The following is a 22,433-nucleotide window of genomic DNA, read 5'->3' as shown; positions in this document are numbered from 1 at the left end:
GCATGAGTATTTCTGCAGAAATGCTGTTGGACTTCTCACCTGAATGGTGTGGTTCTAATTTTAATATGGTCCCATCACTGTTCTCAATTCGAATCTCACTCCCCGCCTCCTTCCCCCGCCGCCCTCCTCGCCTCCTTCTCCAACCACATTCCCCACCTCCTTCTCCCATTTCCCTCCCCACCTCCTCCTCCCACCTCCCTCCCCACCTCCTCCTCCCACCTCCTCCCTCCCCACCTCCTTCTCCTATCTCCCTCCCCATGACTCTACACATTTCCCTTCCTACCTTCCTCCATACCTCCCATAAATACATAAGGCATTATTTTGTTCATTGTTGCAAACTAAAGAGGTGGGAACACTGCTCTCAGGTAACTTCCTGCGGAACGATAGCCCTGTTAAGTGTGATTTTACATACTCCTTCAAACATAACTCATTCAGACTGTGATACGCAATCTTCTTTCACCTGATTTCTCAAGGCTCACTCATTGTTCTGTCAGCTCACATGTTGATGATTCTGGAAGCTCCTTGAACGCACGCAAAGCCGTGCCCACATAAATGAAGAGGAACTGGAGGCCATTCAGCCCCTCTGTACCTGTTGTGCCATTCAATGGCTGTGCTGATTCCTGCTTGTCCTTAGTAAATATGAGCCCATTCAAATAGGGTGGTGCTAGGACCTGGCGGTGGGTGGGGGGAGGGGTGGGGGAAAGGATTCTCTCAACGATTTCAAGGCACACTGCTGAGATGTTTACCTTGGAAGAGTTGCCTGTGATTTAAAGTTTACTCCTCTTCCCTCCCTTTCCCGTCATAAACGACTGATCTTCACAAACTTTGCAAACATATGGGTAACTGTTAGCATCTCTGGGGGCTGGGGAACGGATGGGTGGGGGGAACAGCCTCTCATCATCTCCCCTTTCAAACCCACTGGGGAATATGGATTTCAATGAGATCTACGTTCTCATTCTACACAGAACAGAGAGGGTAGGAGAGCACTAAAGATATTCAATTGAGCACAGAGTCATACAATGTCGAAGGAGGCTATTCAGCCCATTGTGCCAAAACCAGCTCTTTGGGTGAGTTATCCAATTTTCCCTCCTGCTCCAGCCTTATCCTTAAGTGCTCTGTAACTTTTTCCCTGATATGTTCTTTGAATTCAGTGTGCTACACACCTACCAGAAGTGATAGTAGAATTTCCTTTGTATCTGATCTTGTGATTTTATATTTCTCTTTCTCCACACACAGGGCGATCCAGGTCCCATCGGTCCAATTGGTCCTCTTGGTCCACCGGGTCAAAAGGTAAAAAGTTGCTGTTTGTTCATAAAAATTTTTTGTCGAGAGTATGCATTCAAAGAAGAAGAATCAAAATGTTGGAATGCCTTGAGCCCAGCCTTATTTTCTCCATCGTGTGAACTTCAACGTATTGTTTTCTTGTAGAATTGGGTTTTGCTTGCTTAAGGACAGAACCGTTTCAGGAAGAAGTGAGTTTGAACAAGCAATACTAACCTGCTTGGGGATTTTAAAATGTCAGTGAATGCCATATACAGCAATGATTTGAATCCTATCCTCGCAAAGTTTCTGAAATGAGCAAAGTTCCATAAATTCATGGCATTCCATTAATGGGACCTGGTCCTGACTGTGACTCTGACCATCTCCTGGTTGATGTTCCATTTTCTTTACTTTTGTAAATTCCAGAACACCACAGCCCTCTTCCTAAATCCCCTCCAGCGCCAGTCGCCCATCACTGTCCTGTTTTCACTGACCTACCTTGGGTCCCAAGCTGACAGCTTTGAAAATTCTAATCCTTGTTTTCAGATCCAACCTCTGTGCCCCTTCCATCTCTGTTTTCTCCACCAACCTCACCAGTAGTGGGTGTTCCCTGGTATCTGCTCCCCTTGTCCTCCTAGGTATATGTGGTTGTCAGTTTAGGAGATGCTGTCTAAGGAGCCTTGAGGAATTTATAGAATCCCTACGGCATGGAAACAGGCCCTTCGGCCCAACAAGTCCACATCGACCCTTGTAGTATCCCACCCAGACCCATCCCCCGATAACCCACACACTTCTGAACACTACAGTCAATTTAACATGGCCGATCCACCTAGCCTGCACATCTTTGTGCTGTGGAAGGAAACTGAAGGAAACTCACACAGACATTGGGAGAATGCACAAACTCCATGCAGACAGTCGCCCGAGGCTGGAGTCAAACCCAGGTCCCTGGTGCTGTGAGGCTGCAGTGCTAACCACTGAGCCATTGTGCAGCCCTTGAGGAATTTATGCAGGGCATCTGCTACTGAACGTTGGTGGTGGAGGGATTGGGTACTTGTGGGTGTGGTATCCATCTAGTGAGCTGCTTTGTCATGGATAGTATCAACTTCTTGAGTATTGTTGGATCTGCACCCATCTAGGCAATTGGGGAGTATTCCATCACACTCCTGACTTGTGCCGCGTAGATGATGGACAGGCTTTGGGGAGTCGAGAGATTAGTTACCCACTGTAGGATTCCTAACATCTGACCTGCTCTTGTAGCTGCGGTGTTTATGAAATTTAAACAATAGATAACTGTTTTCCAATTCTCTCTCCATGGCAATGCCTTGACTGCTGAGAGACCACTTGCCAACTAACCAGCAGCCTGTTTCTCAGAGAATAAATTGGTGTTCTTCCTTTAATGTCTTGGCATTCTTGTAAAGCTGTCCTGATGAGGGCAGGGCTGTAGATGTTGTCTACGTAGACTTTAGCAAGACCTTTTGACAAGGTCTTTCATGGCAGGCTGATACCAAAGGTGAAATCACATGAGATCTGCAATCAGCTGGTAGGATGGAAACAGAACTGGCTTAGTCATAGAAGACAGAGAGTAGCTGTGGAAGGGTGTCTTTCTGACTGGAGATCTGTGACCAGTGCTGTCCTTGTTGTTTGTAATACATATAAATGATTTGGAAGAGAATGTAGGTGGCCTGATCGTTAAGTTTGTGGATGACCCAAAGATTGGGAGCGCTGTGGATAGTGGGGAGGATTGCCAGAGGATACAGCAGGATATGGATTGCCTGGAGACTCGGGCAGAGAAATGGCAGATGGAGTTTAATCTGGATAAATACAAAGCGATGCAAATTGGAAGATCTAATGCAGGAGGGAAGTATGCAGGAAATGGTAGAACCCTTAAAAGCATCAACATACAGGGGGAGGAAATGGCCTAGTGGTGTTATCACTGGACTGTTAATCTGGAGACCCAGATAACATTCTGGGGACCTGGTTCAAATCCTGCCATGGCAGATGGTGGAATTTGAATTCCATACAAATATCTGGAATTGGGAATTTAATGATGACTGTGAATCTATTGCCAATTGTCGGAAAACCCCATCTGGTTCAGTAATGTCCTTTAGGGAAGGAAACTGCTATCTTTACCTGGTCTGCCCTGCATGTGACTCCAGAACCAGCAATGTGGCTGATTCTGAACTGGCCTCTGGGCAATTAGGGATGGGTAATAAATGCTGCCTGGCCAGCAACATCTTCACCCTGTTAATGAAAAAAAAATGGAGGGATCAGGTCTGAGTTCGCTAGAAGTGGCAACACGAGTGGATAAGATGGTCAAGAAGGTGCATGGCATGCTTGTTCTCACCAGTCAGGATCTAGAGTAGAAAAAAATGGCAAGTCATGTTGCAGCAGTGTAGAGCTTTAGTCAGGGCACATTTGTAATATTGTGTACAGTTCTAGTTGCTATACTACAAGAAGGATGAGGAGGTTTTGGAGCAGATACAGAAATGGTTTATCAGGATGTTGCTTGGTTTGGAAAATATTAGCTACGAGAAGAGATTGGACAAACTTGGCATGTTTTCAGTTAAACATCAAAGGATAAGGGATAACCTGGCAGACATTTACAAATTTTGAGAGGCGTGGATACAATAGACATTCAAAATCTTCTTCCCAGAGTAGAAATGCCAACTACCAGAGGGCATATGTTTAAGTAAATTTAAAGGAGATATGATTTTTACACAGGGTGGTGAGTGCTTGGAACACATTGCCAGAGGAGATGGTGGAGCCCAAAACATGTCACATTAAGACTGTACAACATTGAGGCGACATTTGGAGTACTGCGTACAATTCTAGTTGCCCTGCTATAGGAAGGATGTTATTAAACTGGGAAGGGTGCAAAAAGGTTTACAAGAATGTTACCAATACTGGAGGGTTTCAGTTACAAGGAGAGGCTAGATAGGCTGGCACTTGTTTTCCTGGGGCATAGGAGGCTGAGGGGTGACCTTTATCCCAGGTTAGGAGAGTCCAAAATTAGAAGGCATAGGTTTAAGGTGAGAGGGGTTAGATTTAAAAGGGACCTGAGGGGTGACTTTTTCACAGAGAGGGCGGTGTGTGTATGGAACGATCTGCTGGAGGAAGTGGGAGAGTGAGTACAAAGGCAACATTTAAAACACATTTGGACAGGTACACAGTTAGGAAATGTTTAGAGGGATATGGGACACACATGGGTAATTGGGACTGGTTCAGTTTGGGAAACTTTGTTGGCAGGTAGGAGTTGGACCAAAGGGTCTGTTTCCATGCTGTATGACTATGACTCTATAACAGTAAGGTTTAAGAGACACCTTGACAGGTATATGAATAGGCAGCAAGTAGAAGGATACAAAGCATTCAGAGGCAAAAGGTTTTTAGTTTAGAAAGACATCATGTGTTGGTGTAGTCTTGGTGGGCTGAAGGGCCTGTTCCAGTGCTGCGCTGTCCTATGAGTGCAAGATGAGAAGCTTTGAGGTTCTTTCACTAAAATTCAAATGACCTTCGAGCAAATAACCAAATGGTTCCCTTTTACTGCATATTTCTTCATTGTGCGTTACTCATTGCCATTTTTAAAAAACTAAGTAAGGTTTCTGTGGAATAATTGTCGAAGTGATAATCTTTGACATTTAATTTGCAATGAAGTTCACTGCTGCAAAATTTGCCCACATCTCATTTTGAATAAGGCACAAGGAGGCAGCCATTCTTTAGGTCTTGATGATGTGTTGATTAAATATACAGTGGAATAATTGTTGTTTGGGGATTGCTGGTCAGACATTGTCTTCTGTGCCACAAGCACCATTCCAATGTCACCAACTCCTTCCCATTTCCTGATTGCTGTATTCAAACGGCTCAGTGTCAAACTTATGCTTGAAGCTGTTCAGAGGAATGTTTCCTAGACTCATTTCTGGAACGAGTGGGTAATTTTATGAGGGAAGGTTGTACAGACTAGGCTTGTAAATGCTGGAATTTAGAAGAGTCAGAAGCGACTTTATGGAGAGAATGTTCCACAAGAGGAAAACAGTCTCGAGCTCGGGGTCACTGTGTAGGAATCAGGGGTTGTCTTTTCAAGGCAGAGATGAGAATTTCTTTCTGACAGAGGGTCATGAGTCTTTGGAACTCTGCTCCCACCAACCTTTGAGGAAAAGAGAATTTGACTATTTTTAAGGTGAAGGTGGACAGACTCTTGCTACGCATAGAGGCTGTCATAACTGAGGAAACCTGGCGAGGAAAGGAACTTCATGTATTGTTGAACATCAAAATAGACCTATTCCTCATGTTGTACATAGACTAGTCTTAACCCAGGATAAAAAATGCTGCAAACCCATCTCTGGGCCTGCTTTGTAAAGGGTTGAGACTCTGAGTTGAGTAAGCCATTCAGTCTATCAAGCCTGCTCTGCCACTCAATAAGATCATGGCTCATTTGATAATCCTCAACTCCACTCTCCTGTCTTTTCTCCATAACCCAGAATCTCTTACTGATGCTGTCATCTTTCAGTATACTTAATGATCCAGCCTCTACAGCCCTCTGTGGTAACTAATTCTACAGATTCACTTCCCTCTTATTGAAGAAACCCCATTTGTCTTCGCTGTTAACCAACAAACTTGAATATTAGTGACTATTGATTGATGTATGAAGACTTGTACACCCCTTTCAAATTTCCCTTCAACACTCTTCTCTGCAAAGACAACCAGTCTAGCCTTAACAACTTAACTCCATCGCTATAATCACTTCAGCTCTGGAGCCATTCTTGTAAACCTCCTTTGAACACTCACTTCCTCCACCACCGACACTCAGTGCACACTGCTGCTAATATGTACAAGATGCACTGCAGAAATTCACCAAAGATCCTCAGACAGCACCTTCCAAACACACAACCACTTCTAGCTAAAAGGACAAGGGCTGTAGATACGTGGGAACACCACCCCCTGCCAGTTTCCCTCCAAGCCACTCACCATCCTGATGTGGAAATATATCCCTGTTCCTTCAGCGTTGCTGGGTCAAAATCCTGGAATTCCCTCCCTAAGGGCATTGTGGGTCAACCCACAGCAGGAGTGGACTGCAGCGCTTCAAGAAGGCAGCTCACCACCACCATTCTCAAGGCCAGCTAGGGACAGGCAATAAATGATGGCCCGGCCAGAGACACCCACATCCCACAAAACGAATAAAAAAAGAAAAAAATATGGTGAGCAGAGCTGGATGCGATACTCTAGTTGTGCTTTCACTTGAGTTTTACCAAAGTTCAATATTAACTCAGCAGATCTGGTAACATCTGTAAAGAGAAGGCAAAGCTAATGTTTTGAGCCCAGTGACCCTTCTTCAGAACAGACAGACCCTCCCACAGATACTGCCGGATTTGAGTTTCTCTAGCAATGTTATTTTTGTTTCTGATTTCCAGTATCTGCAGTGCTTTGTTCACTGTTAACTTCCCTGCTTTTGTACAAAATGCCTTTACTTATCTGAAAGAACTGGTGCCTCAGGTAGAAGGTCAGCACTCGAGACCCCAAACAAATAAACCAATCAGCAGCCATTCAGCCGCTCAAGCGCATCCCACCCTCCAATAAGATCAGGGCAAATCTGATTATAACACACACCCACATTCCCACGTGCTCCTGATAACCCCGTCACACCTTTTGAGGAAGACAATTCCAAAGACTCACGCTCCTTTGAGAGAAAATAACATCTTCTCATCTCTGTCTTAAATGGATGATCCCTTATTTTTGCACAGTGACTCCATTTCTAAGTGAGTTTGTTAATTTGAAGGATTAACCGAAGACCAAATCATCTGGCAGGTTGGTTCATCGCTTTCTGGAGCAGTAAAAGAAAGTTTGGAATTCAGACAAAGTGCTGGAGATACGCAGTAGGTCAGGTAGTCACTGCAGAGAGAGACACCGAGTAAAAGCTTCAGCTCGGTGACTTTATCACAGAGTACCAGGTCGTAGAACCCGTACAGTGTGTAACAAGCCCTTCGGTCCAACAGATCCACACTGAACATCAAAGCATCCCACCCAGACCCATCCCCCTGTAACCCACCTAATCTACACATCCCTGGACACTATGGGCAATGGAGCATGGGTAATCCACACTAATCTGCACATCTTTGGACTGTGGGTGGAAACTGGAGCACCCAGAGGAAACCCACGCAGACACAGGGAGAATGTGCAAACTCCGCACAGGCAGACACCCGAGGCTGGAGTTGAACCCAGGTCCCTGGTGCTGTGAGGCTGCAGTGCTAACCACTGAGCCACCGTGCCGCCCGATGTGATGTGATTTGGATGATGTGATGTGATGTGATCAGATGTGATTTGTCAATGCACTAAACCAGAAAGTTAACTCCAAGGTGAGAGACTGGAGGTGCTTACTTTGCTCCTCTCTCCACACAGGTGGTCAAACCTGCCGTGTATTTCCAGTGTTTGGTTCAGTTTTACAGCGTCTGTAGGATTCTGCATTGATAGAGTCTTTGCTGAGGGTGTAATTTTAGCTGCAGTGTTGGCTTTTCCTGCTCTGTTGACCAGATAACTACATTTGGAAAATAATCTGCGAATGTGGATATTTTGAGTGGGAATGCCAAAATGGATTGAACTGTCTCCAGCATTGGGAAGAGTAATCTTTGTCTTTATTCCTGGTTACTGAAACTCTCTCTTTCCAGGATTCTCACTGTCATGCTGAGCATTTAATAACCAATGAAGAATTGGCATGAGCTGGGGAAAGAGTTCTGCACTAACTCTCACAATGATTTCACTGATGAGATTTTCACTTCTTATAGATTCCCTACCGTGTGGAAATAGGACCTTTGGCCCAACAAGTCCACACCAACCCTCAGAGCATCCCACCCAGACCCATTACCACGAACCCATCCAATCTACACATCCCTGGACATTATGGGCCATTTCCAGGGATCATCCACCTAACCCGCACATCTTAGGACTGTGGGAGGAAACCGGAGCACTCAAGGGAAATCCGCAGACATGGGGAGAATTTGCAAACTCCACACAGACACTCGCTTGAGGGTGGAATTGAACCTGGGCCCCTGGCGCTGTGAGGCAGCAGCACTAACCATGATGCCACTTGCGAGCAAACCAAAAAACCACCGGCCATAAATATAAAATGTTCAAGAATAAATCCAATCGGAAATTCAGAAGAAATCTCTTTCCTCTGAAAGTGAGGAGACTGTGGAGCTCACTTCCACAAGGAGTGGTGGAGATCATTATAAAGTGATCTGCACATGAAGCAAGCAGGATGTAGGGGGAAAGAAAGCTTTTTCACATGGCTGGTAGCCAGGGTGTGGAATGCACTGCCTGGAAATATGCTGGAGGCAGTGTCAACTCAGGCATTCGGGGGGGAATTGGAGCATTATTTGGATGGAAATAGAGCACAGAGATAGGGGGGAAAGGATGAGATTGGCACTACAGAACAGAAACGGCACAGAGACGAGTTGCCTCCTTCTGTGCTGTAACAATTTTATGATTCCGTGAACAGTTTTCATGCATTTAGGAAGAAACAAGTTAATGTTACACCTTGGTCGACAAACAGGAGGCTGGAAGAACACAGCAGGCCAGACAGCATTGGGAGGAAAAGGAATAGTCAACATTTTGTGTATTATCCTTCTGCAGGACTGGTTATGGGCTAGGGAGAGCTGCAGGTAAAGGGTGGGACAGAGGGGTGGAGGTGGTGATAAGTGAACACTGGTGGTAGGTATGATTCTGGTTGGTCGATGGGAGGGTGAATCCAGTTGATGGCTGGAAGGGAGGGTCGATAGGTGGAATGGAAGGGAGGAGGTGGGGCTGAAAAGGGAGCCAGGAATGAGTGGGAAGATTGTTTGAAATTGGAGAACTCAGTGTTGAATCCTCCGGGCTGTAGGGTGCCCTGGCGGAAGATAAGGCGTTATTCCTCAAATTTGATTTCCGAGTTGCTGTGACACTGGGGGAGGCTGACGACGGACATGTCAGACGGGGAGCGGGGTATTTGGGGGATGGGGGGTGGGGAAGTTGAAATGTGTGATAACTGGGAGGTTAGGTTGGCCGTTACAGGCTAGGCAAAGATGCTCAGCAAAAACGGTCACTTAGCCCACAGTTGGGGGGCACTGGATACAGTAGACTAGGTTGGAGGAGATGCAGGTGAAGATCTGACTCACCTGGAAGGGCTGTTTAGGGATCTGGATGGAGGTGGTGTGTGGGCAGGTATTACACCTAACTGGGATAGCATGCTGGAAATCAAGCCCCACTATTCTAGGGAACATCGGAAAAGTTAATATATTTCAAAAGTCCACAGAACTCTTTACTTTCCCTGACTTAGGTCGAGAGAAAGCACGAGCTTGGTTCCTGAAATTAACAGGAATTACTCTTTATTACAAGTAAATAAGTCTAGCTACTGTTAAATAATGATGAAACATCGGCTTTTAACTCAATAATTAAAGCTGTAACATTTTATAAGCTGCCTTTACAGATAGACAAGAAAAATGGATGACAGGAAAGACTGGAAAAGCAGTTCAATTGTTTCTGTTCTCAAGCAATGGCTGAGAAGGTTCTTGTGCTGGTTATAACGGTGCTTTCTGGTCTTACGTCTCCAGACGCTTTCACTGGTTTTGCAGGAAGTACGTAGTGTGGCTGGCTCACATTTATAAAAGGTTTCTGACGTGTTAATTTAAAGTCATAGTGGGGAAAAAAACGCTGCTATTCTTCAAGGTTAAAGTGGCTTTTGCTGCAGAGGGTGCACAGAGCTCCTGGTCGCCACATTATGAAAAGGATGTGGATGCTTTAGAGAAGGTGCAGAGGAGGTTCACCAGGATGTTGCCTGGTATGGAGGGCGCCAGCTATGAAGAGAGGTTGAGTAGATTAGGATTATTTTCATTAGGAAAGATGGAGGTTGAGGGGGACCTGACTGAGGTCTACAAAATCATGAGGGGTATAGACAGGGTGGATAGCAAGAAGCTTTTTCCCAGAGTGGGGACTCAATTACTAGGGGTCACGATATCAGGTTGAAAGGTGAAAAGTTTAAGGGATATGTGTGGGAAGTTCTTTATGCAGAGGGTGGTGGGTGCCTGGAATGAGTTGCCAGCGGAGGTGGTAGAGGTGGGCACAGTAACATCATTTAAGATGTACCTAGATGGATACATGATTGGGCAGGGAGCAGAGGGTACAGATCCTTGGAAAATGGGCAACAGGTTTAGATAGAGGATCTGGATCAGCGCAGGCCTGGAGGGCCGAAGGGTCTGTTCCTGTGCTGTAATTTTATTTGTTCTTCTTTGAACTGACAGAGGTCTGAAAGACTTCTCCCTGCCATGTTCACAGTGTCAAGATGACCAGTTACCTCAAAACCAATCATACAGCAATTGGCAGGCAGAAGGCTTTTGTAATTGATAACTGGTCACTAGTCCACAGCGAATCAGCTACATGTACTAACCACAACCGTATTTGCAAACAACCCCATGGCTCCAGCTCCTCTGCACGCTGCACTTCAACTGCAGCAGGAAGCAGCAGCTGTGTAAACAGTGCACACAATGGGGGTCAGGCTCTTTGCTTCCAAAACATGCAGCAATCCTTGGTTTTGAAACATTTTTTTTCTCATTGCAGTCCGCAATCAAAAAATACAGAGAAATAAAAAGACCTAGTGTTTTAAATAAAACAGGGGAGAGAGGGATAGATGGTTGCGTTGATTGAGTGAGATGAAGTGGGGATGTGAGAAGGCTCATGTGAAGCAGGAATGTCCATTGTTTGTGGTAATGTGGTACACATTGAATTACAACAGCATACATGTGACAGATGTGCACAAGAGCGCAAAGCAAGGAGGTTGGGTTAAATGTTTTCTCAAGAACTGGTCAGGCCTTCACATGGGAAGATTATCGGTCCCTGCATTTTGGGAAGGATGTCAAGACCTGGGAGAGGATGCAGAGGAGATTTACCAGAATGTTGCGAGAGATTTCAATTGCAGGGGAGACTGGAGAAACTGTGAATGTTCTCCTCAGAGCAGGGAAGGTGGAGAGGAGCTTGAATCGTGCTGGTCAGAATTATGACAAGTTTGGATTGGGTAAATCAGGTGAAAGTGTTTCCAGTGACAGGAGAGGGAGACAGATTGAAGGGAATCTAGAAAGGAATTAGAGAGGAAGATGAGAATTTCTTTTATCTGGAACATGCTGCCTTTAAAGGGCAGTGGAAGCAAAGTCATTCACAAATTTTGAAAGAGCATTTGATGAATGCTTGAAGGTGGAAACATTTACAGGGTGATGGGAAAAGGAGTAGGAAGAAAGAGTCTTACAGGATAGATCTGTTACAATCCCAGTAGGCTGAATGCCACTGTCCCGTGCTGTCATTTCTAAATTCTACAAATGTTTTGAACATTTGTGTTGTGACTTTGCAGTATTTGGCAAAATACAGAGGAAGTGTTTGCCTGAAATTGTGGGTAATTATTCTTTGAATAAATGTGCCCCTTTTTAAGAAAAGTTTTCTCAGGCAAATACTTTAATGACAATGGATATGTGATGTTGGCACAAGGGAGATGGGCATGGCATGTTATGATAACAGGTCAACGTAGCTATAAGCAGATATATTCTGGTTTCTAGTCTTGTAGTGATTGTAATAGGGTCAACCAGATGACCCTCATAGAATCTGAGTTCCCTGGCTAGAGCTTTTAATCTGGTCCAATCAGGGAGCCCTGGCTGACAGATATAAACAGGACTGCCAGAGGTTCCGTTCACTGAGAGCTGGTTGTAAGGGAGCTGGAGCAATGTCAAGAACTCTCCATGTGTAAATAAAGGGTGACTTGATGACAGGATACCAGCCTCTGTGGAGTTATTCCATGTCTGACTGATTATACAAGTGAATTAACTTTGCATCTGCAGTGTCTCTCTGGTATTAATTATACTGGGGAAAGGATTTGAGGTGTTGGCACATTGTTTTGTTATCTGGCCATGAAAATCACATCACTTTTTCTAATATTTCTATTTCAGGGTCCCAAAGGATACCAAGGTGCACCTGGACCCCCAGGGGAACGTGTATGTAGTAAACTTCTCTCCTTACTAACAGCTCCATCATCGTGTCACTTTGTTCATTGTTATTTCTGAGCTGGTGGATTTTTAAATTGCTGTTCTCCAAGCTGCTGCCAATTACCTCACTCACATTCAGCCCTGTCCTTCCATCACTCCTTTGATCGATGAGTTAAGGATTATGGGGAAAAGCAAGGTAGTGGAGTTGGGGATTATCAGATCACACAACCTCACTGAATGGTGGAACGGACTCAATGGGCTGAATGGCCTGTTTCTGCTCCTATTTCTCATGACCTTATGGGTCTGCATTGACTCCTGGTCCAGCAATGCTTCCATTTTAGATTCCATGGCTAGAGTGTCATGAACTGGTTGTTGCTGGCTGGTTCTTGGCAGAGGCTCCCCACAAGATTCCTCAGCTGTCCTCCCTGTCACTTCCAGCATCGAGCTCCCGTCCTTCCATCGCCCAACTGGAGGCCCCTGCATAGCCAATTAGGCTCAGGGCTAGGCTATTCTCCATCCTGGCCCCTGGTATAGAGGGGTTGTCTTCTGAGGAAAAGGCTACACCGTTTGGAGCTCTACTCACTGGAGTTTAGAAGAATGGGAGGTGATCTCATTGAAACACATCGGATTCTTAAGGGGCTGGTCAGGGTCAATGCTGAGAGTATGTTTCCCCTCATGGGAGAGTCAATGACCAGGGGGTATAGTCTCAGAACAAAGGGGCACCAATTTAAGTCAGAGATGAGGAGGAATTTCTTCTCTCAGATGGTTGAGCCTGTGAACCTCCATGCCACAGAGTGATCTGTGGAGGCAGAGTCCTTGTGTATATTTAAGGTGAAGATAGATAAATTCTTGATCATTCGGGTAATCAAGGGTTATGGCCAAAGGACAGGAAAGTGGATGTGGGATGTTAGGGTGACAGAGTGGCTAGCACTGCTGTCTCTCAGTGCCAGGGATCCAGGTTCAATTCCAGACTCGCGAGACTGTGTGAGTTAGCACATTTTCCCTTTCTTTGTGTGTGTTTCCTTTGGGTCCTCCAGTTTCCCCCCACAGTCCAAAGATGTGCAGGTGGATTGGCCGTGCTAAGTTACCCATAGTATGCAGGTTAGGTGGTTTAGCCATGGGAAATGCAGGGGTTACGGGGCTAGGTGGAGAGCCAGGGTCTGGGTGGAGTGGTCTTCATAGGGTTGATGAAAATCATTGGGCTGAATGGCCTGTTTACACGCTGTAGGGATTTAATGAATGTCAGATCAACAATGATTCTGTTAAATGGTCAAGGGGCCAAATGGCCTACACCTGGTCCATGATGTTGACCAGCAGTAAGAGGTCAGGGTGCTGGGAGGAAGCTCTGGCAGACCAGGCCCCTGATGGGAAGGTATAGTCCCCTTTCGTCAGGGAAGAGGAGGTGAGAGGATGCTGGTGTAAGTCTGTGTTGGAAAAAGACTGCTTCCAAAACATTTATCAAAGGTTATGGTTAAATCTACTGCAAAGAAATTAAGCATTCAGATCAACTGTTCAGCCCCTTTAGGCTTTATCCTACCACCATATCCTTCAATTCCTTTCTCCCTCATTGGTTACCCAGTGGTCCCTCCAGGCAGCAGACAAGGGTGTGGAGGGGAAAATGTCTTTGGTGGTGGGGTCGGATTGCAGATGGCGGAAGTGTTGGAGAATGATGCGTTGGATCCGGAGGTTGGTGGGGTGTACGTGAGGACGAGGGGGATTCTGTTTTGGTTGTTATTGAGGGAAGGGGGGGTGAGGGATAAGTTGTGGGAAATGCAGGAGACGTGGTTGAGGATGTTCTCGACCACTGAGGGGGGGTAGTTGTGGCCCTTGAAAAATGAGGACATCTGAGACGTACGGGAGATTTTTTTTGCTGGAAGGTTTTTCAAATTCTTGCTGTTTGGCAGTTCTTTGCTGTAATAACTGGTCTGCTATTGGTCAGTTCTTTGCTGTAATAACTGGTCTGCTATTGGTCAGGCTCAGATACATCCCTGGGCCGGGATATAAATCATGTTGGTGAACGACAAATGGCCTGTCATGACCTCAACCCACCCCAACAACCGTGCCCCCACACCCTTCACCCTGCCCCCAGCCCACCCCTTCATTTTGAGAGGGCTAGAATACAAGAGCAGAGATGTATGAGGTCCTGGTTGAACACATTTGGAATATGGTGAGCAGTTTGGGGCCCCGTATCTAAGAAAGAATGTGCTGCTGCTGGAGAGCCTCCAGAGGAAGTTTACAAGAGTGATTCTGAGGATGAAGGCCTTGTCATATAAGAAGCAGTTGAGGACTCTGGGTCTGTACTTGATGAAGTTTAGAGGAGTGGGGGCTATCTGATTAAAACTGTCAAAATACTGAGAGGCCCAGATAGAGTATATGTGGAAAAGATGTCTCCACTGGTAGGAGAGAGCAGGAACTGAGCGTACAGCCTCAGAGTGAAGGGACAACCCTTTAGAACTGAGATGAGGAGGAATCTTTTCAGCCAGAGGGTGGTGAATCTGTGGAAATCATTGCCAGAGGGCAACGTGGAGGCCAAGTCATTGAGTGTACTTAAGACAGAGATAGACAGGTCCATGATAACAAAGTGTGAAGCTGGATGAACACAGCAGGCCAAACAGCATTTCAGGAACACAAAAGCTGACGTTTCGGGTCTAGACCCTTCATCACACTCTGATGAAGGGTCTAGGCCTGAAACGTCAGCTTTTGTGCTCCTGAGATGCTGCTTGGCCTGCTGTGTTCATCCAGCTCCACACTTTGTTATCTTGGATTCTCCAGCATCTGTAGTTCCCATTATCACTGATAGACAGGTCCATGATTGGTAAGGGGATTGAGAGATACGGGGAGAAGACAGGAAAATGGAGTTGAGAAACTTATAAGCCTTGATCGAATGGCCTAATTCTGCCCTTATTTCTTACGGAGACGCTGAACAGACAAGGCTTGTAGCCATTGGACTTGAGGAGTGAGCAATGAAACAGAAAAAAATGCTGAGGGGTTTTGATGGGATGATTGTGAAAGGGATGTTTCCTCTTCTGGGAGAAGCAGAGCCCTGAAATATTTTTAAGCCAGATGTAGATTAATTCTTGTTAAGCAAGGAGTTTAAAGCTTTTGAGAAGATTTGTAGCTCAGGTTGAGGTTCTGGGTGTGAGTTTGCTCGCTGAGCTGGAAGGTTAGTTTTCAGATGTTTCGTCACCATTCTAGGTAACATCATCAGTGAGCCTCCGACGAAGGGCTGGTGTTATGTCCTGCTTTCTATTTATCTGGTTAGGTTTCCTTGGGTTCCAACCAGATAAATAGAAAGCGGGACATAACACCAGTGCTTCGTCGGAGGCTCACTGATGATGTTACCTAGAATGGTGACGAAACGTCTGAAAACTAACCTTCCAACTCAGCGAGTAAACTCACACCCAGTTTAAAGCTTATCAGGGACCCTCTGATGAAGGGTCTAGGCCCGAAACGTCAGCTTTTGTGCTCCTGAGATGCTGCTTGGCCTGCTGTGTTCATCCAGCCTCACATTTTATTATCCAGCAATGTTGGTTGAGATTACAGTCGGATTAATGAATGAAGGAGCAGGCTGAATGGCCTACTTCTGATCCTGGTTCATCTATCTATGTACCACATTATTGTTAGAAATCCTTCCATTCATTAATGCCCATCACGGAATAAAATCTGCTGTCCTTACCTATTTCAACCAACATGTGACTCCAGACCCACAGCAAAACTTTTGTTTTTATTCATTTACAGAATGAGAGTCTCACTGGCTAGTTCAGCATTTATTGCCAATCGCTAATTACCCAGACAGCAGTTATGAGTCAACTACATTGCTGTGGGTCTGGAGTCACGCAGAGCCAGACTCGTAGATTCTTTCCCTAAAGAGCATTTGTGAACCAGATGGCTTTTCCTGACAATTGGCAGCAGCCTCATGAGCATCATTAGATCTTAATTCCAAATTTCTCTTGAATTTAAATTTTACCATGGTACGGTTTGAACCCCCAGTTCCTGGAACATTGCCTGGTTCTCTGATTAAATTGCCTAGTGATGATATCAGTGAGCCATCGGCCCCGCAAAATGGCCTGGTCAGTGAGTGAGTTATGTTTGACTTTCTGATGGGTAATTAGGGAGAAACACAAACTGTTTGCTGCGACTTTCACGCGCTTCCTGTGAATAAAGATAAATTTGTGCCCCTCAGTCTGTTATTTCTGATGGTGGTCTGTATTTTATTGCCAGATGTTTTACTTTGCAGGGTCCCCCTGGGCCGGATGGGAACCCGGGAGTGAGTGGATACCCAGGCAGGCAGGTGCAGTAACTACACGTTCGATTTTACACATGCTGCTTCATTCTCAGTCCCACAATCAACCAATCTCAGCCTTTCTTTAAACCTTCAAATAGCATTGCTGCATTTTCTTACGTTAAGTTTTTGTTTGTTGCCTGGAACATGAGTCCTGATGAAAAGGGAGATTTGTTATTGCAGCTTTTCATCAGGACAAATGCACAAATGCTAAACCTCAATTATCTTTTTTCTATTCGTTTGTTGGATGTGGGCATCGCTGGCCGGCCAGCATTTCTTGTCCATCCCTAGTTGCTCTTGAGAAGGTGCTGGTGAACTTCCTTGTTAAACCACTGCAGCCCACAGTGCCATTAGGGAGAGAATTCCAGAATTTTCACCCATCGACAGTGAAAGAACGGCGATATATGTCCAAGTCAGGATGATGAGTGGCTTGGAGGGGAGTTTGCAGGGGGTGGTGTTCCTCTATGTGTGCTGCTATTGTCCTTCTAGATGGAAGTGGATGTGGGTTTGGAAGGTGCTGTCTGAGGATCTTTGGTGAATTTCTGCAGAACATCTTGTAGATAGTACACACTGCTGCCACTGAGCATCGGTGGTGGAGGGAGTGGATGCTTATGGATGTGGTGCCAAATAAGTGGGCTGCTTTGTCCTGGATGGTGTCAAGCTTCTTGAGTGTTTCTGGTCAATGGTAACCCCCAGGATGTTCATAGTGGGGGATTCAGTGATGGTAACGCTATTGGATGTCAAGGGGCAGTGGTTAGATTGTCTCTTATTGGTGATGGTCGTAGCCTGGCATTTGTGTGGCACAAATGTCACTTGCCACTTGTCAGGCTAATGCCAGACATTGCCCAAATCTTGTTGCATGTGAACACGGACTGCTTCAGTATCTGAGGAGTCACAAATAGTGCTGAACATTGTGTAATCATCGGCGAACATCCCAATTTCTGACCTTGAGGAAAAAGCCCAGAGTTAGGATACTAGCAACAATTTACTTCTATCTGGAATTCTTCAAAAGGATGAATCTTCTCCTTCAAAAATGAAAGACTACTTGGTCACTTTGGGATATGGGTGACTTCAGACCTAGGAGCCACCAGTAAAAGGCTGACGTCCCTCCAGGTTACATGCTGCAGTTATGAACAACCATTATTTTAGATGAGGCTTGAGGGGCCAAATGGCTCACTTCTGTTCCAATTTTTGATCATCTAAAGTAGACAGGAATTTAAACTATACCAGAGATTGATTTGGTTGTAATTTCACATTGCGATGATTGTTGAAGATGAGCCTGTTCTGACCAGGACTGTGACAGCATTGACTGGTGAAATTGGGCTTATGATAGGCCACAGCAGAGAGCCCATTGGTGGATTTTAGAGATGTACAAAAATTAACTGAATAAATCATTGAAGTCTAATTCTGATTGTTGTCAGCCAATTGTATAAAATATAAAGACAGAATAATGACTGAAGTTAAGACAGTGATCAGCCATTATAGTATTTAGGATAGAACAGATTCCCAAGGCTGAATGGCCCTCTCCTGCTCCAATTCTGTTTGACCCATGTTGCTGTGTGTAGCCAAAATGTAGCAGTGTGGAGTAAAGCAACAATGTAAGGTAAAATTTGAAATTTGAGAGTAAATTGTAAAAGCTATATTGGCACATGGTGCCTGCAGCCCTGATTAACTTAATGCTTGTGTGATTCCTGCTCATGGGTGGCGGGGAGGTTTTCGAAAGTTTCTCATAATGTTCACTTTGTTAAGAGCAAGTGTAATGTCGAGAGTAATAGGGGAAGGTCTGAGAAGGATTTTTTTTTTTCCGTGGGTATTAGCTCTCCACTCGCATGAACAAATGGGGGAAATCAGGCCCTACCATGTAAGAGACAGGCACCCAGCTGAGACTAGCTCCAGTTGGATAGTGAGGGGATGAACTCGGTCACCGGCACAAGGTTCTCACAGCTGGCGTCCTAACAAAGACTCTCTGCTACCGAGAAAGCAACAGGATGACTTCTCAAGTAAGTGAGAGGGATAGAGAAAGCATGGCTGTGCCAAAATGATGGTAACTCCACTACAAGTCTCTTAATCTGAAATTAAAACCTGGCCTCAGCAATTGGACCATCTTTGTGGAGGGGAATCTGTAATCTTAACTCCTAATATGTTTATTCCTTTTTTTATTGCAGGGTTTAGCTGGGCCCAAAGGAAATCCTGGCCCGAAAGGTAGACCGGTGAGTACATCTTTGGTGGATGCCTGAATGATAACATAAACAGTGTAATGTAAACCACAAGTTACAGCCCCAACTGGCCTTTTGGCCCCAAAAGCCTCTGCTCCCCCATTCAACGAGATTATAGCTGATCATCCACCGTTACCCCACCAACCCACTGCCTTCCCATGTCCCTTAATTCTTTTAATACCCAAAAATATGTACTTCAGACATAGAAACAGGAGTAGGCCTTTCAGCCCTGTTATGAATTAATCCAACGCAATAACATGTTCCCCCAAATCCTTTGATCCTATTAGCCCAAACTCTATATCCAACTCCTTTTTGAAACAGTACAATGTTTTGGCCTTGACTGCTTTCAGTGGTAGCAAATTCCATTGGCCGAACACTGCCTGGGTGAAAGAATTTCTCCTCTTTTTGTTTTTATTCATTCATGGGGTATGGGTGTAACTGGCCAGGCAGCATTTATTGCCCATCCCTAATTGCCCAGAGAGCTGTTGAGTCAACCACATTGGTGTGGGTCTGGTGTCACACATAGGCCAGACCCTGTAAGGGCAGCAGATTTCCTTCCCTCAAGAATATAGTGAACCAGATGGGCTTTTCCCAACAATTGGCAATAGATTCATGATAAGACTCTTAATTCCAGATTTCCTTTTTCAATGAATTCAAATTGCTCCGACTGCCACGGCAGGATTCGAACCTAGGTACCCAGAACATTACCTGGGTCACTGGACTAACAGTCCAGCAATAATACCACTAGGCTATTGCCTCCCCCTAAGTATCAGTCTCACTCTTTGTCTGGAATACACTCGACGGCTGAGCATCCAAGGTTTTCAGGGATACAGAATAGCAAAGATTAATAAATGAAACTGTAATTCTGTGAGTGAAGAAATGTTTCCTCATCTCAGTTCTATCGACCCCACATTCTAAATTCCCTTGCCAGGAGAACACTTTCCAATATCCAAAGATAAATGGACCCAGTACTGCTGGACAAGGCACATCCCAGAATGAGATAACACGGTGTGGAGCTAGAGGAACGCAGCAGGCCAGGCAGCATCAGAGGAGCAGGAAAGTTGACATTATGGATTGGGGCCATTCTTCAGAAATGAGGGAAGGAGAAGGGGGCCCTGAAATAAGTGTAGAAAGTGGGGGTCGGGCTGGGGAAAGTAAGTAGGATGGTGATACCGACCTTCCCCAGCCCGACCCCCTGCCTCTCTATTTATTTCAGAGGCCCCATTTCTGAAGAAGGGCCCCAACCTGAAACATCAGCTTTCCTGCTCCTCTGATGCTGCCTGGCCTGCTGTGTTCCTCCAGCTCCACACTGTGTTATCTCTGACTCCAACATCGGCATTTCTTGTTTTCTCTGAGATCCTAGAATGAGGCCTGATTTGATAGATCGAATGCAATTGTATTTTAGTTTAGTTAATTAGTGTGGCAGCTAGTCACTGAGACACATTTGCATCAGGTTGCAGATTGTGCAGACCTCTGGGGCTGTTAGGGATGAGCAATTGAGGCTGGCCTGCATAGTGATATCCCATGAATGAATTTTTCAAAAATGGTGTATTACATATATATAATGTTTAGAGTTTGGATTTCAAATTAGTGGTATATGGGTGTTTAGAATTATGGATTGCAGCAGCTCAAGAAGGGAGCTCACTATCACCTTCTTGAGGCAATGTATGCTGGCTGGGCAGTGATGCCACATTCGATGAGCAATTAGAGAACACATGAAGAGCCCTCAAGTACAAATATTGCTGTGGCTGTACCTTGTAGCACAGAAGGTGGCTATTTGGCCCATCATGTTTTGATGCTTTGAACAGTGATCCAGTTAGTCTCACTTTCCCTCTACCCCACCACCCCCAATTCCTTTTGAAATACTATAGAATTTAGATCCACTGCTCTATCAAGAGAGTGCATTCGAAATCCAAACTACTCTCTGGATTAAGGAAAGAATTTCTTCATGTCTCCTCTGATCATTAGTCAATCATAAGAAGTCATAGATTTATATATAGAGAGATAGTAGGAACCGCCGATGCTGGAGAATCTGAGATAACAAGGTATAGAGCTGGATGAACACTGCCTGCCCTGCTGTGTTCATCCAGCTCTACACCTTGCTATATCAGACATCTGTATATTTATTGGTTTTGAGCCTTTGGAAACTGATCTTGTTTATTTAAACCATCGATTTGGAATATGTCTGCCAAATTCTCTGCTAATTTTGCCCTCTTTAAGAACAGTCCTGGCTTCGGCCTCATCCATCTACCTGTAAACACTGAACCCTGGAGACACTCCCATAAATCTCCTCTCTATCCTCTCTATCGTCTCCAAAACCTTCACATTCTTCCCCTATGATTGTGCCCAGAGTTGAATAATGCAGCTGGAACAAAGTTTTATAAATATTTATGAAAACCTCTTGGATTCTGCTCTACATGCTTCTATTTATAAAGCCCAGGTCCCTCTTGCTTCATTAGCTTCACCATTAATTTGTTCTGCCATCTTCACAGAACACCACCCCCTCCCCGACTCCCCCAGGGCACCTTTGATCTCTACTTTCCCACCCCTTTAAAATTGCAAAGCTGCTTTGTCTATCAGTGCTAATTTGATCAGTCTCGGGGTAAATTGCTCAGAAGGTTTGGCCCTTACAGCGAGACCTGTGCGAGCATTTGTCCTGCTGATGCTTCCTTTCCTACAATTATAGATGTCAGAGTCGGTAAAATCTCCAATGAGAATTGAACTCACTGACCTAGGTGCAGTGCAGCTACAGATCTATATCATGAGTTGTGGAATTGCCCTGACATCTGTAATAGCTGTGCCTTGGTTTGCAAAATGTTGGAATCCCAGTTTGGAAAAAGAAATCAGGTCCTTAAGGGATTGTTGAAGAATAGAGCTTTTATATTCGATGTTGGATATTTTACGGTGTAAATTGAAGCAGTTCTCATTGTTATCCTCAGCATTTTCATTCCTGATCACAGGCTGTCTCTGTAACAGTGAGCATTTATTGTTATAATGATCTTACAACACTGAAACAGGCCATTCAGTCCGACTGTTCTGTACTGGTCTATGCTCGACATGAATATCACTCCCTCAACATCTCACCCTGTCAGTCTATCCTTCCAATTCTTTCTCCCTCATGGATTTATCCAACTTTCCCCTTAAGGTATTAATATTCACTTTGACCTCTCCCTTTGGGAATGAATCCACGTTCCCCTCACTCTCTGGATGAAAAATGTCTCCATAAAAGCCATGGAGCCTCTCGGACGTTTTTATGTGTTCATTCATGGGATGTGTGTGTCACCAGCTGGGCCAGCATCTTGTTCATCCCGAGTTACCCTGGAGGAGGCGGTGGTGAGCTGCTTTCTTGAACTGCTGCAGTCCTCCTGCTATGGGTGAAATAACTCCACAGAGGCTGGTATTCCATCACCAAGTCACCCTTAATTTACATGGGCATTGTCCTTGACACTGGCCCGGCTTCCGCAGAGCCAGCTCTCAGAGTGAGCAGAAGCTCTGACACTCCTGTTTATACTTGTCAGCCAGGGCCCCCTGGTTGGACCAGATGAACAGCCCCAATCAGGGAACTCATGTTCTATGAAGTGCACCTGACTGACCTTGTTTCAGTCACTACAGTAGGTAGACCCACAATACCACTGTGAACAGAATTCCAGTGATATACAATGTGTATACTTTACAGCATGCACCATC

The 22,433-nt window shown here is 45.2% G+C and overlaps 1 protein-coding gene across 4 annotated transcripts in view; it reads left to right on the top strand.

The window, feature by feature from the left end:
- The window catches only part of LOC125456638 (collagen alpha-1(XXIV) chain), a 373,921-nt gene that overhangs the window by 134,639 nt on the left and 216,849 nt on the right, over positions 1–22,433 (top strand). For all 4 annotated transcript variants that reach the window (XM_059648175.1, XM_048539953.2, XM_059648174.1 and 1 more), the window contains 4 exons: positions 1,237–1,290; positions 12,213–12,257; positions 16,486–16,539; positions 18,696–18,740. In XM_059648175.1, the coding sequence (XP_059504158.1) occupies positions 1,237–1,290; positions 12,213–12,257; positions 16,486–16,539; positions 18,696–18,740 (198 nt within the window). The remainder of the gene's footprint in view (positions 1–1,236; positions 1,291–12,212; positions 12,258–16,485; positions 16,540–18,695; positions 18,741–22,433) is intronic.

The sequence above is a fragment of the Stegostoma tigrinum genome, chromosome 8 (genome assembly GCF_030684315.1).
Source record: "Stegostoma tigrinum isolate sSteTig4 chromosome 8, sSteTig4.hap1, whole genome shotgun sequence".
NCBI lineage: Eukaryota > Metazoa > Chordata > Chondrichthyes > Orectolobiformes > Stegostomatidae > Stegostoma > Stegostoma tigrinum.
The sequence above is the reverse complement of the archived record's forward strand: the minus strand, read 5'-3'. Positions and strand labels throughout refer to the sequence as shown.